The sequence below is a fragment of the Limulus polyphemus genome, unplaced genomic scaffold (assembly GCF_000517525.1).
Source record: "Limulus polyphemus unplaced genomic scaffold, Limulus_polyphemus-2.1.2 Scaffold306, whole genome shotgun sequence".
Taxonomy (NCBI): Eukaryota; Metazoa; Arthropoda; class Merostomata; order Xiphosura; family Limulidae; genus Limulus; species Limulus polyphemus.
The window spans coordinates 341,018-355,770 of NW_013665916.1; the positions used below are offsets into that span (position 1 = coordinate 341,018).

The 14,753-nt window shown below is 30.4% G+C and overlaps 1 protein-coding gene across 2 annotated transcripts in view; it reads left to right on the forward strand.

Annotated features, from left to right (window-relative positions):
• The window catches only part of LOC106457243 (sulfotransferase 1C4-like), a 26,088-nt gene extending 13,782 nt beyond the window's left edge, over positions 1–12,306 (forward strand). Inside the window, exons 3-6 of one of the 2 annotated variants that reach the window (XM_013916636.2) lie at positions 4,150–4,276; positions 9,816–9,910; positions 10,690–10,873; positions 11,742–12,306. In XM_013916636.2, coding sequence (XP_013772090.1) covers positions 4,150–4,276; positions 9,816–9,910; positions 10,690–10,873; positions 11,742–11,857 — 522 coding nt within the window. In that variant the 3' untranslated portion in view covers positions 11,858–12,306. Of the gene's footprint in view, positions 1–4,149; positions 4,277–9,815; positions 9,911–10,655; positions 10,874–11,741 lie in introns of both variants that reach the window. The other variant, XM_022383072.1, reaches the window with a different exon arrangement.
• The last annotated feature ends 2,447 nt before the right edge of the window (positions 12,307–14,753 follow it).

The window sequence follows — 14,753 nt, forward strand, 5'->3', positions numbered from 1 at the left end:
AAAGGGGGGGGGGGGGTGCAGAAAGTATTAAGCTCTTCTTCTTCTGCTTTCTGCTTCATGCTTGCTTTTGAGATAGGACTTTCCCATAAAACTGCTTCACAAGAAAAAAAAAGCACCAGGGTTGTGCCTGTTCTCACATCTGGCTAGCTTCTGCTGTTTGTATATGTGGTAACCCATTGCACAGTCTATTAGTGTGGGACCTTTTTGGTCCAAGCATCTCTTTGGCATTCTTCCTATGCAAATTCTTCTTTCCAGTTCTCTTTTAGTGGAGTAAAGGAAATCTAGTTTCCCCAGTATCAAGTTGCTTGAAGGGTCTATATGGTGAGTTTCCCATTGGGTCAATGTATTCCCACTGGTATGAGACTCAGTGGGTGCATTCCTTGATGGAAAGTATGGTTGGAATGTTACTTGGAAGTGTAAGACAAGCCACCCTACTACATTATGAACCAAGTCATTCCTGGTCGTTACTGTGTTTCCTCATGATGCAGGTCTAGAATATTTTCTCCCTGCACTTGATTCTTCTGGTATTTCTCCAATATGGAATGGCTTGACGCATTGCCCCAGCCACAATACACACTTATGGTTAGGCCATTATCTTGCAGTGGTTAAACAATCATACATTCTGTCTACCTATGGGAAACTTAATTATCATCTTAAAAGTTCTCGTGAAAATATATTTTCCTTTACCACCAATATTAGGCAAAGAATATTCTCTACTTGAGATTGATGCTGTCTTCAGTTTAGTGATGCTCCACTAGGCTACCACTCTCTAATGAGTAACACATTTCATTGGTTTCCCATGCTGATGCTGTGTTTTCAGAAAGAGCTCATCTTTGTAATTTCTTTATCTGCAATGACCCGTCCATCATTAGAGAATGTCATGGCATGGTGGTTAGGGTACTCAACTTGCTATCCGCAGGTTATGGGTATGGATCACATCACCAAACATTCTCTCCCTTTCAGCTGTGGAGGGCATTATATACTAATGTTTATTCCCCATTTTTGTTGGTAAAGAGTAACCTAAAAGTTGGCAGTGGGTGGTGTTGACTATGACTAGCTGCTTTCCCTCTAGTCTGTCACTTCTAAGTTAGGGACAGCTTGCTCTTCAAGTAGCTTTGTGTGAATTTCAACAAACAAAGAAACAAAACCCTACTTCATTTTCTCAATGTGGGATTCTAGTTCCTTATTTTGCAGAGGTGAGTATATGTTTCTGAAGTTAACATTTTTCTTAACTTGAAAATGTATTTTAGATAGTTACTCACATTTCTGCACAGCCTTCCATCCTTCTTCTCCACTTCTTGCCTCATCAAGAATGAGCCTTTGTTCAACTGCTAATGCTGATGGGATTACTGCACATGGAGGATAATGTCACCCTCCTACTTGTGGAGGGCTATACTTTAATAATGATTACATCATATACTGGAGCAGTACACATTAGTAAGTGTAGGGGTTGGAGCCTCATTCAAGGCTTGTGGTGTGCACAAAAATCTTAATGGGAGTAGTGTGAGATAATAGCTCTATGTTGTGCAGAGTTGTGGGTAACTATCTGAAATACATTATCTGGAAAATAAAATGTTAACTTTTTCTTAAAGTCTACTGGTATAAACTATAGTTACCCATGCTCTGTATTGTTTACTATATATTAGGCTTTCAATTAATTTTTTGTTTGACTCAGACTCAGAAATAAGCTTTGAAGGTTTATTGGTAAATTGGTAAAATGAAACCAGTTCAAGTGTTGTACATTTATAAACACAGCCAAAGTTCAGGTCTTCCAGTTTCTAAAAAAAAAGGATCATCAGTGTTGTATACTGTATTTTTTTACATTAGGTTTAATCAAGTTAACTTGTATATTGCAAATAAAATGAGTCAGGGAACTGATAGAGATAATAATCTGTGAGGCAACTTGCCAGTCACTACAGAGACAGTATGTGAATGGTACGTAGTAACTCATTGTTGATAAATTCATAAAGACTAACATTTTCATGTGTAAAACAATACTGATAATACTTGTTATCCTGTAGTGTATTAACAACTTGATTGTCACCTTACTGAGCTCAAAAGATAAGAGAAAAAATTGTAATTGAGAAACACTTATCTCATACAAAGTTGTTTTTAAAAATCTAGGCTTAAATCTTTAATTTATACAATAAAAGCTAAAATATCATGCATATGCACACAATAAAATCTCAGGTAGTTGAGAAATCTTATGACACAGTAGTTCTTAACTACTTTGGGGTGAAGTACCAAATGAACAAAATTCAATATCTGCATATTAATGCATAAATATACCTTTTAAATAATACATTGCCTTTTAAACCTTTTCCAAAGCATAATTGAACAGAATGGTAATTTGACATGCAACTATACAGTTCAGCATTTTCACATAATATTCAAATATGTGTGTTTTTCGAGCAAAGGCACAATGGGCTATCTTCTGTGTCCACCACTTGTAATTGAACTGCGGACTTCAGTGTTGTAAGTCCGTAGACTTAACACTGTCCTACTGGGAGACAATGATATTCAAATGGATAGGCAATGAAAAATAATATTTGAGTAATATTGTTTAAAACAAAAATAAAGCTAAAAAAATAATTTTCTTATTTATTTAATCATACATGTACATGTATGAAAATATTCTACTTTTAAGACCTTTGTACATATTTGTCAGTTAGCACTATACTTATTTTTTGATATTTTTATTATTTCATTGTTTATGACAATTATATCCTTAATTAATAAAAATTATAGTAACAAACAACTTGTATTTCAAATTCTTTGGAAAAATGTAAATGAAATTTTATGGTTTGTAATATTACATGTAATAATATAACAACTACCATGGTGAGTGACTCATTAAAAGAAAGGAAAGCCCAATGGCATTTTAGAAACTGTAAATTAATATTAACTGCTGATCAGAACAAGCTATCTACTTAGAGTAAAACTAAAAATGGAATAAGTTTCAAGCAGTCTAATATTATTATTTTGTTTTTTGTAGAATTATTACAAGATATTTTCATTGAAACTTAACACAAAAAATCACAGATCTAGTAAAAGTGATAAGAGATTGTTTGAAGCGAGCACTATTTATTTAAATTCTACACAATAAGGATCTGTTTCGTGACCACTTCAGGAATCAAACTCAAAATTCTAGCTTACAGTTGAGCCATTAGGAGGCAGTAAAAATAATGCATTCATATATTTTTGTTATTTTGTAGTAGTCTTTTCAAAGGTACAAATATTTTTTTAGTTTGCATATCATTTGGAAATTTGATAATAAATAACCTAGCATCTAATGTTTTTTCTTCATAAATTCAAGTTCAACATTCAGCTTCTTGTTCAGATACTGGAATTTCATGCAAATAATTGAAACTATTTTACTGTATTTATTGTATTATTAATAAGAAAGGAATATTTCTTTAAATATTTAATTTAAATTCTGAAATCAGTTTTCTCTATTCCTAATGTGTTTTTGTTTTGATTTTCTGTTACTTTAAGGTATCTTTTTTATTAGTTTCAAATTGTATTTGAATTAAGATATTCTTTATTTTAGTCCAAAATTTTAAGAATAATTTAGAATAAGAAATGAGATGAATAACAGATCTGAACTTCTAATACTATACATTTGTTTTCAGTAGTGGGATGGTAAGGAATTAAGCACCTATATGTATTACATTTGGTTTGGAATGGATAACTATTCTAAAAGTTAGTTACATTATATGTCAGGACTGGGATGTCAAACACCTGTTGTGCTTACTGTATGTAAGGTTTGAAAAAAATTGTTTCCAGCTGATAATATCGTTAATAACTAGGGTACCCAACTTCTCAGTCACTGCATTCTAACTATTATTGGTTTTAGTTTTTTTGTGAAGTGATATATGTCACTATCTACTAATAATCAGTTTGTTATATTGAATTAGCTTCTTCAGTTTTAAGTTTCTTTTTTATTTCAAAACTACTTATATACTCGAGTTAGCTAATCTTTAATCAGAAGTTACTGATATGTAGTCAAGTTATGAGATAGTTGTCAATTCTAAGAATATTATTTGGTGTATGTCAGGAATGAAATTCAACTAAGCAATTCATTTTATTTTTCATTTATATTTTGTTATTGTCCTTGAACGTTAGGTAAATTTTCTGTATTTTTTGCAGTTAGTTTATATTACACGTAACCCAAAAGATGTTGTGGTTTCTTACTATCATTTTGCTCGAATGTTGAGAAAAACTGCTTATAAAGGGACCTTTGCCCAATTTTTTGAAAGGTTTTTACAGAATCGTCGTAAGTAATGTTTTTATTATGTATTTTTACAGTAGAATATTTCACTTACCTTGTTTTAATATTACAGTATAATTGTAATTCTAACATTTTAAAGATGTATTCATTAATTATTTTGTCTCCAACCATAAGACTGTTAGTATTTTTCTTTATTAAGGTTTTGAGAAATGGCTTCTACACCTTTCATTTTGGAAAAGAAATTTAATACTTGAAATATTGCAGGTACATGTAATCTGCAATTTATAAGAGTACCAAAGCATGTTGTATAGAAACGTTTGAATTAACTGTCAAATAAAATTTTTACGTAATTTTTCACTTTTATGTGAAAGATCTGGTTGAGCTAATGCCAAAGTTTCAAATATAATCTAACATCCTATGGCTTGGGTCTGAGAGAAAAGTTGCTTCAAAGGTACTTTGAAAAGAAGTGATACTGAATAATTGTATGTAATATTTGAAGTGGTTAACATGTAATCATTGTTTGTGTAATAGCCAAGCACAAAACATTTTGAGATAGTGTTTTTCATTTATCAAATAATCTAAAACATAGATATGTTTGAAACAAAGCATGTGTGTATTTCACCTGTGTTATCTGTGGTCTTCATTGTGAAGCTTCCATAACAAAGAAATGGGAGTTTTCTTTTTTAGCAAATATAAATGCAATTTGTTGTTGAACTATTAAAATACATTTCATAGTAATATTTGTTCCAATGAAAAGTTTACTCTTATTTTATTTTTTGCAAATATAACATATCCTGAAAGTAAAATTAAGAAATTTTTGTAAAACAAATCTTTGAGGGCATACATGATGTTAACTATATTACCAAAATTAAATTATTTGTTCCATTATGATGTTACTCACATTCTTAAAAAAATTACAAATGCTTAAAAGCACACATACTTTTAACTTTGATGAGGAACATGTCTTTACATGCCACAATGAATGATGTGAGCTGTGAAATCTCTACTTATATGGGACTAATGTATTTTTGTGCAAGAACACTAATTATCTAACAAGTGCCTTAATTCTACTGTATATGGTTGTGTTAAAAATGTAGCTTGTATTGTATGAGAGAGTAAAAACAAACTGAATTAAGTTCATAGACTTCATCTCAAAAGTGGATCAATAACTTGCCATTTAAATTGACTGGAATGACAGGAGATTTAGAAGGTTATAGACATTTGGTGAAACAGAAAATTAGGACATCAAAAAGGATGTATAAGAAAAGGTTTGCTGAAAATGTAAAAATTAACAGTAAGAATTTCTTTAAATACATTAAGGGTAAACAAAATGTTAGGATGGGGGAAAGACCCTTGAGGGATGATAAAGGAAGTCTCGTATCTGATGATTACGAGATGGCTCAGTTATTAAATTTTGCTTTTTTTCTTCGGTTTTTACTAATGAAGATTTAAGCAGTGTTATACATCTTAAACAGTTGATAGATGGAAACAAGATCAAACAAGTTGACTGCATTAATTCTGAGCTGGTTAAGAAAAAATTGGGAAGTTTAATGCTCCTGGGCCAGTTCATGTTTTCCCAAGGGTTTTGAATGAGGTTAAAGATGGGATATATAAGCCACTTTGCTACTATTTTTTCTCAGTCCTTGAATAGTGGACATGTATCAGAGGATTGAAAGTTAGCTAATATAACTCCTCTTTTCAAGAGAGGTGATAAAAATTGTCCTATAATTATAGACCTTTTATTCTTACATAATTTGTGGGAAAAGCTTTGGAAAGTATGACAAAATATACTTTCCAAAGTCATTTAACAAAGTTTAGAATTTTATTGGATGGTAAACATTGTTTCACTAAGGGAAAACCTTGCCTTACAAATCTTTTGACATGCTTTGAAAATGTCACTGCTCATGTAGATGAGGGTAAGAGTGTAGATTTGGCATATCTGTATTTTCACAAAGCATTTGACAAAGTGCCACATAAAAGGCTTGCAAAAAAATTATCTCTATAGGTGTGTGGGATAAGTTAGCAAATTGGATAGAAGAGTGGCTGGATAGATGAAACCAGAGGGTTGTTACAAATGGAGTTCAGTCCAACTGGACTAATGTCACAAGTGGGGTACCTCAGGGCTCAGTCTTAGGACCCTTACTTACTCTTTTTGATTTACATCAATGACATAGAAGAAGGAATAGTTAATAAATTACTTAAATTTACAGATGATATTAAGGTTTTGGGTGTTGGTAGCTGTGAAGGGGATGTTGCTGATTTACAAAAGGATTTAAATCAATTAGTGAGTTGGGCATATAAATGGCAAATGGGTTTTAATTATAATAAATGCAAGATAATGCATGTGGGTCATCGTAATTTAAATTATAAGTATAATTTAGATGAGATTAACCTTAAAAGTGTCATGAAAGAAAGGGATCAGTCTCTTAAGGCATTCAAGCAATGTGTTGTTGCTAGTAGTAGGACAAATAAGATTTTAGGTTGTATCTATAGAAATATTGAATACAAGTCTAAAGAAGTTATAATTTCATTGTATAGGTTACTGGTTAGGCTACATTTGGAATACTGTGTTCAGTCTTGGGCTCCTTACCTTAGGAAAGACATTGAGTTGTTGGAAAAGGTTACTAGAATGGTGCTTTGGATGGAGAGGTTCTCATACGAGGAAAGGTTGAAATCTCTCAAACTGTTTTCTCTTGAAAAAAGAAGAATTTGGAGGAATCTGATTGAGGTGTTTAAGATTGTAAAGGGAATTGATACTGTTGATGCACCATCTTTTTCCATACTTAACAGTGAGAATAGTAGAACTAGGGGACACAAAGATAAATATTGGCAGGGTAGGAGCTAAGACAGTATTATTTTTACAACAGGGCGGTTGGCCTTTGGATGTTGTGGAGGAAGTAAATTTAAGTGAGTTTAAGAAAAAGCTTGATAACTATATGAATGATAAGTGCTAGCTTTAAAATTTATTTATTAATAGTTTTAGTTTAGTTTAGAGGATGGAGCAGCTGAGATGGACCAATAGGTCCCACATTGTCCCAAAACATTATGTTATGTTTTATATATATATATATGTAAAAGATCTGAGTTTATTAAATGCTAAAGTTTCTTTGATTCAGGCATCTTGTTTGATGCTAGAACTATAGCTGATGTTAAAGTTGTTTTCATCAACAGTTCCATCACATTTTTGATCGAACTGTCTATAAATATTTGAAGAATGCTTGATCCCACATAATCTTGCTTGCATTGAGAACAAACGTATTGATAAACAATTTAGAAGTGTTGAAGTTTGTTAATTCTGAACTCTGTCTTGAAAAAATTCTCAATGCTGATTCAAAAACTACACATACTGAAATTTATAGACAGTTTGATTTCAAGATATTTTGGATTTTATTTCTTAGCACATAACTCTCTTTACCCATAATTGTAAGTCTAACATAACAAGACATTTTAGATACATCAAAACTCGATTAAAATAAGGTATTTGCTGTAATTTAAAAAATGTGTAAGTATTATCAAATAATGAAAGATAAGCCATTTTTAACCAAACACTTTTTAAATTTTCTATTTTCTTATTAGAATAATGATAGTTCTGGCAACATGATAAGCTCTATAGAGCAAGATATTTGTCAAATTATCCTAATACTTAAGAGGCATAAAAACTGTCAACTTGAGTACAATCTTGCATATACTGATTAATGATACATTGCTATTTTGAAATGATCTCTAGAGTTATTAAAATCTAGATCTAAATAAAGAAAATTTAAAATTGTGTTCATCTTCAACTGTAAATTTGTTACAATGATGTTATTTATTTAAATATTTTAAGAAAGAACTCACTTGTTCTTTTTTTCTAAAGATATCGTCATCATGATATCTGACAGGTTTGCTAGACAAGATGAGTTTTATTTTAATCCCAAAGAAACACCATCTATTTGACCATAAATGCTATTATTAAATTTAAAATTAGATTTTTTAACAGCAGAATTTTAAAGTTCAATAAAAACCGATTTATTTGGACCTTATACAGTCATTAGAAAACAAATCTGCTGGTAATTGAATTGTATATTATAAGTGATTATAACATAACATAATGTTTTGGGACAACATGGGACCTATTGGTCCATCTCGGCTGTTCCATCCACTAAACTAAGCTAATACTATTAAATACATAAATTAAAAACAAATCTTAGAGCCAGCTCTTATCATTCATATAGTTATCAAGATTTCTTTGAAACTCTCTTAAATGTACTGCCTCCACAACATCCAAAGGCAACCCATTTCAAAGGCCCAACCACCCTATAAGAAAAATAAAACTGTCTTAGCTGAAGATGACTCCTACCCTACCAAAAGTTTTATTTGTGTCTCCTAGTCCTATTATTCTCACTGTTAAGAATGAAAAAAAGATGATGCATCAACACTATCAATTCCCTTTACCATCTTAAACACCTCAATCAGATCCCCATAATTCTTCTTTTTTCAAGATAATACAATTTGAGAGATCTCATCCTCTTCTCATATGACAAACCTTCAAGTGTTTAAGGACTCAACATCAAAACTTGCAGAGCAAAATTTGTTCATCAAACCATAAATCTGCTCAGTATTTAGAGAGATATTTTTAACTGTATACTCGTTATTTTTAAATGTTTTAAGAAAATAATTAAAAAACCTGCCAGTTCTTGATTATAGTTTCTAATATTTGAAACTATTGGTGTAATCAGACAACTATTTTTATGGATTTTTTTTGATAAATCATACAAAATACTACAATGAGAACCTACCAATCTAATATCTTTAGCTACTTCATCCTTTTAATTTTAGGGGATCAAGATCCAGTTTTCTAAATTTAGGTACATCAGATATTACTGAGAATACTTTACTTATATAATCTTCTTGATTTAAAATAACTATAAATTTCTTTTGTCTGGTTTAACTATAAATGTTTCTTTATTTTGACTTAAATGATTAATTGCTTTAAAGTAGCACTGACCTTTAAAACTGGGCAAATTTACATGCTGAGGAAACACTGTTAAACACTTTTTATAACTTTCAAGTTGAGCACAAAACAAAAGTATGATGTCACAATCTCTGAAAGTACACTTTCAGTCATATATGTCATACACATAATTAATGTGGCAGGGATAAAGAAATACATAACGTAAACTGTTTTAACACCATAACTTTACTTAGTAATGATAAACACAGGTAAAAATTGATACACATAGCTTGAATTAAAAACTTTGCAAATTTCATTCAACATTAATGAGCTATGGGCAATTAATTTGAATTAATGCCTTCATTAGTGGTAATTAGACTCATAACTAGACAATTGGTAAAGATTTTTGAATTTTGAAAAATTTGAGTTATAGAAGAGTATAATATAAACAAGTGTGTTAAATTTCATGATGGTATTGGATTTAATGGTGAATTTATCATGCTAACTTATTACGAATTTATTACCATGATAACTTCACCATTAAAGTCCATACCAGCATGAAATTTAGCACACTTGCTGATATTCTTCTAAGTGTGTAAAATATTGTAATGATATCATCAAATTGTTAAATACACATTACTTTTTCTGTAGCTACATATAGTCCCTTCTGGAAACATAACTTGGAGTTCTGGGAACATCATAATGACCCAAATGTCCTTTTTCTTCATTATGAAGATCTCTACACGGTATAGTAGTAGAAATAATGAAATATGTTAGAGAACTATGATTTTGATTTGCATTCATTTTCCTTTTAGTATTTTTTTTCATCAAAATTAAGTACTTAGTAAAATAAAACAAAAAAAATGTTTTAATCCTTGTTTGTCTGATGATAATCACCATAAATTCCACTTACTTCTCTCTAATGTGAGTTGATTCTAAAACTTCAAGTTCTAAATTAAAGCTATTCATTACATATTTGTGTGTTGTATAACGTATATGAGTGCAACCATAAGTCATTATTTAATAGTGTTTTAAGTAAAGAAGATATGTTGTAGTGTTTCTAAAGGATAATATAACAACTACAACAGGACTGTGATATAAAACATTCTCTTTTTTTTTATAGAGTTAGTCAGTACTATGAGATGTTTGCATGTAGGAGTGGGCTCTGTTATCTTTTATTATATGTTAAGTAGGTACACTAGTACCTTTGGTACTTATTGCTTTAGGTTGATGTTCTCTGTAATCTTAAAAAAATTATGTTAATGTAATTAAAACTTTAGATAGATGAAGTTCATCAAAATGATGTTTTTGTACAAGATATATTCTTTGTAAACATCACTTGGTAACAATATTGGAGTAGCAGAATAGTTCTATTTTCTGTTCAAGAGATAATACTTAGTTATTGTAAACCATGATTTTTATCTTTGTTAATGATTTAACTGTGTATTAAAGTTCATTCTTTATAAAAGGTAAAAATGTTTTTTTTTATAGTCAGTTCAGAAGTTTTGATTATATGTTGATGCAGGATCCTAGAGCAGGAGTGAAAGAAATTGCCAGTTTTTTTGGAAAAATTCTGTCAGAGGAAGAAATTGAGAAAGTTATAGACCATTGTTCCTTCAATAACATGTCCAAGAACCCTTCTACCAGCCAGATAGATCAAGAAAATAGTGCTGAGAGAATTGTAGGAGAGTCAAAATTCTTTCGAAAAGGTTTGTTTGAAATAACAATTCAAGCAACTTTTCGAGATTCAGAAAAAAACTAATTAATATTAGTCTTGATATCAGTTTGATTCATGTGTAGGTGATCTGGGCCTAAGGCTAACTATATCCAGTTTTTTAAATGAGGATGAAGCAAAACATATATCTTGAGCATTCAGCAATAAATTATGTCTATAAATACCCTGAGTAAATCACTATCTAGTTAAAATAAATATTTCTTCCTTTAGTGAAAGGCAGGTAAACATTTAGTTCAACTTGATGTGGTAAGAAGTTTGCTCACCTTCTCAAAATTAAGTAATTGCGTGTGCATAATTTCTCTTTTTTTAGTTTGGAAGTCTCTATGGTTGAATATTTCACAAACAAACGAACTAAAACAAAAATGATGACTTATTTATAGAGTGTCTCTCACTCTCTATTATATTAAAGCAGGCTACAAATTTCAATGCGACAGTTTTGTGATTCAAACAAAATAATTTCATAATAATATAGTTGCTGTGATTTTTTAAAATGCTGTATTTCAAGCTGAATATGAGATACATCCAAGCATACAAACATTTCCCCTAAACTGGGTAATCACCTGTGTGTGTGTGGTGGGGGGGGGGTTTAGCATCACAAAGCTCTAAAATTGTGATAGCTAATTTATTGAAGGAGTGGATTCCACTAATGAGATTTCAAGTTCAATAAATAGTCTACTGAATTTTACTCATACAAACACAGACTTACATTATAATGTTGCTTATTACTTTCTGTTGTACGTCAATGCAGCTATTACATTATCTTACTATGTCTTACTTTGGTAAATAAGTGTTTGTAGTTATTTTTAAATCAACTTCAACACATTTCTTTTCTTCTCTTGCAGGAAAAGTTGGTGATTGGAAGAGCTACTTTACAGAAGAAATGGACCAGAGAATGAATCAGTGGATTGAGAACCATTTTAGAAAAAGTGGACTCACATTCACGTATTCCTTAGATTGATTAGTTTACATTAAAGAAGGAGAGTGTAAACTGATCTTTAGTATTCACTGTTCAGTTTGTAATCTGGGTGGATTTATTATTTGTGAATAAAAGAAATATGAAGGCCAGTGATATCGTGACCTACTGCAATTCATGAGTTGTTTTATATATATTGCAATTTGATTTTAATGGATATTTTTATATAATGTTTTATATGATTGTATACAATAAATTTTTAAGTCGTTTAAACTGCTAGGTATAAGTTACCTTTGGGTGTAACTGTTTCTATAGATATATAGCAAATCCCCACAATGCATCATACTTGAACAAATTGTAATTTGTTTATATAGCTTATTGATATTGTTATTTTGAACTGATACTTTATTTAAAAGATACAAAAGCAAACCAGATTTATATTGATGTTTTGTGTGTAAACTAAGAACAATAAATTTGTAACTGGTATATTTTCAGTTTCTGAGTTGTGTGAAATTCCTGGCAAGCAAAAGAAAAAAACTTTTCCTCAAGAAAAGTGATTACAGTGGCTAACTGACTTGGTCTTTCTGAAAATTGTAATACTGTAAAAGGGCATCTGAAGCCATATGTAGTGATTCATTTTATCAGTCTGTCGGCATTCTGTATGACAGTGAAACAAAGAGTGATTGTACTCTTATTGTCAACAATGCCTGCTTTGTTAGGACTATGTGTCATCTATCAGTTAGTATCCTGTGTAGCAATGAACCAGGAAGTGCTTATTTTCATATTGTCCACAGTGCCTGCTCTTTCAGGACTGTGTCTTATCTACCAGTCTGCTGGCATTTTGAATGAAGGAGTTCTAGTTTTCGTACTATTCACATTGTCTGCTCTGTCAGGACTGTATTATCTATAGTAATCTATAACTTAAAGCAATGTTAATGATTTGTCAGTAACAAGTCAACAGATGTAAGAAAACATCATAACAAATTACCTTTAAGATCATGAACAGGTGTACAATGATTAAAGCAGAACTGTTTTTTAATGTCAGTGATTTGTAATATATTAGTTTTCAGGAAGTTTCAATTAGAAATCATGTTTCAAATATTGGTTTCTTCAATAATCTTGCTAATAACAAAATTAGAACAAGTAACTTAAATTCTGGCAAATATTATTGTAGAAAATAATACAATAACTGTTAAAGCTGAAACAAAAAATTTTTGTGATGGTTTGAAGTCAGTTTGGCTTTGAAAATTGCTAAATATTTTTATTAAAACTAAACACTATAAAACTACATTTTATTCACCTTAAAAAGAGGCATGCTAAAAACAATTTTCTGAAGTAACTTTTTTTATCAACCTCATACTAGTCTTGTAAAATATAAAGATATTGGGACATGAAGTATTAATAGTGTTTTTGTTATAAGAAAAACAAGATAGAATGTAATGTTGAAATTTTAATTGCTTGTTGCTTTTTATTTACACTGAGTAACTTAAATGTGTTCAATATTATCTTCACATCAGTCCTTTTTTGATTAATGTTGGAAATACTGATCATGATGGAGCAGTATGTTTACTACTAGACTGTATTGGATGTTAGATTTGTTCCTTTCAGCTTCAAGTCTTTGTTTTCAATCAGAAATTCACATCTGTCTCAACTGTTGTAATATTCAAGTTTTTCTCAGCTCGCATATCAATGACTCATTAATGGAGGAGTAATAAAAATAAATCCATAGAGAAATTGCATCACTGGCAATTAATATTACAAGTTTGCAAGTAACCAAGACTGAATTTGTGAAAAGTGTTTTGAAACTAACTTTTTCTTAATTTCAATTTCACTTAATTTTTATTGATGTTTTGTCATTGTTTGTAAGTAATCCATTGTAAGTATAGCTTTGTTTGTATAAGTAATCCTTATACAAACAAAGCTATACTTTTTGATTTATTTTATTTTAGACTTCACATCTGTTGTATTTAAGCTCTTCTGAGAATGTCTACATGGTTTTCTTAAGGTCTTGTTTTGGATAGTTGTTAACAGGTTCCTAATGTTTAAATCGTGGTGCTGCTGAACATGCTGCATAATTTGAAGTGTAGGTGTGTTTTAAAAGTAACAGTCAATCACTTGATTCAGTACAAAGAGTTGGATAAAGCTCTAGTGTTGGGAGTTGTCCAAAATTTGAGGCAGCTACTTCTGTGCCATAAGTGTCTCTTATGTCATTGCATAAGGTGACAATCAGGTTTAAAATTCCAAATAACAGAAGCTTGTTGTACAGCATTGGAAACCACTACTCATTTACAGTAGTATGTTACTGTAAACAGATAAATAGTCTGAAAATATTTTATAAGATTTGTCAAGGTAATAATTAAAAAATACCTTGCTTATAAAATAATAAATTTTAACATGATTTTACCTTCAGAACAACTTAACTTTACCTGATATAATAATATACTTAAATATTTCAATCATTTGTAAAGTTGCTGATTGTGGTTTTAATATTAAGGATATATATACCAAACATTTGTTTGAAGTCTTGAATATCAAACTCAGCAAGTTTATTAGATCTTCAGAAATCAAGCATATACCAATCCATATGAAAACAGACTAAATAATTAAAAGTCAGATATTCATTTTGTCACTGTTCTTTGTTCTGTGTTTTCATACATAAGACTGTTTATCGTTCTCTTTGAGTAAATCGCTATTATTTCTTGTCAACATAAACCAAATTTGGGTTTTAGTAGTCTAGCATCTAATAATTCAAATACTTATTAATTAAAATGAATCAGAAGATACACAACACTATTACACATTCAGGATAACATAATTATCAACATAACTACCAGTAGTGATATTTTCCCAAAAGATTCCAGATATTTTTTAAGTCAACAATCTGTTATTGTAATAGTGTTAGCGTTGTACTGTTTATTAAAGCTTCCAAACCCTGGTGACT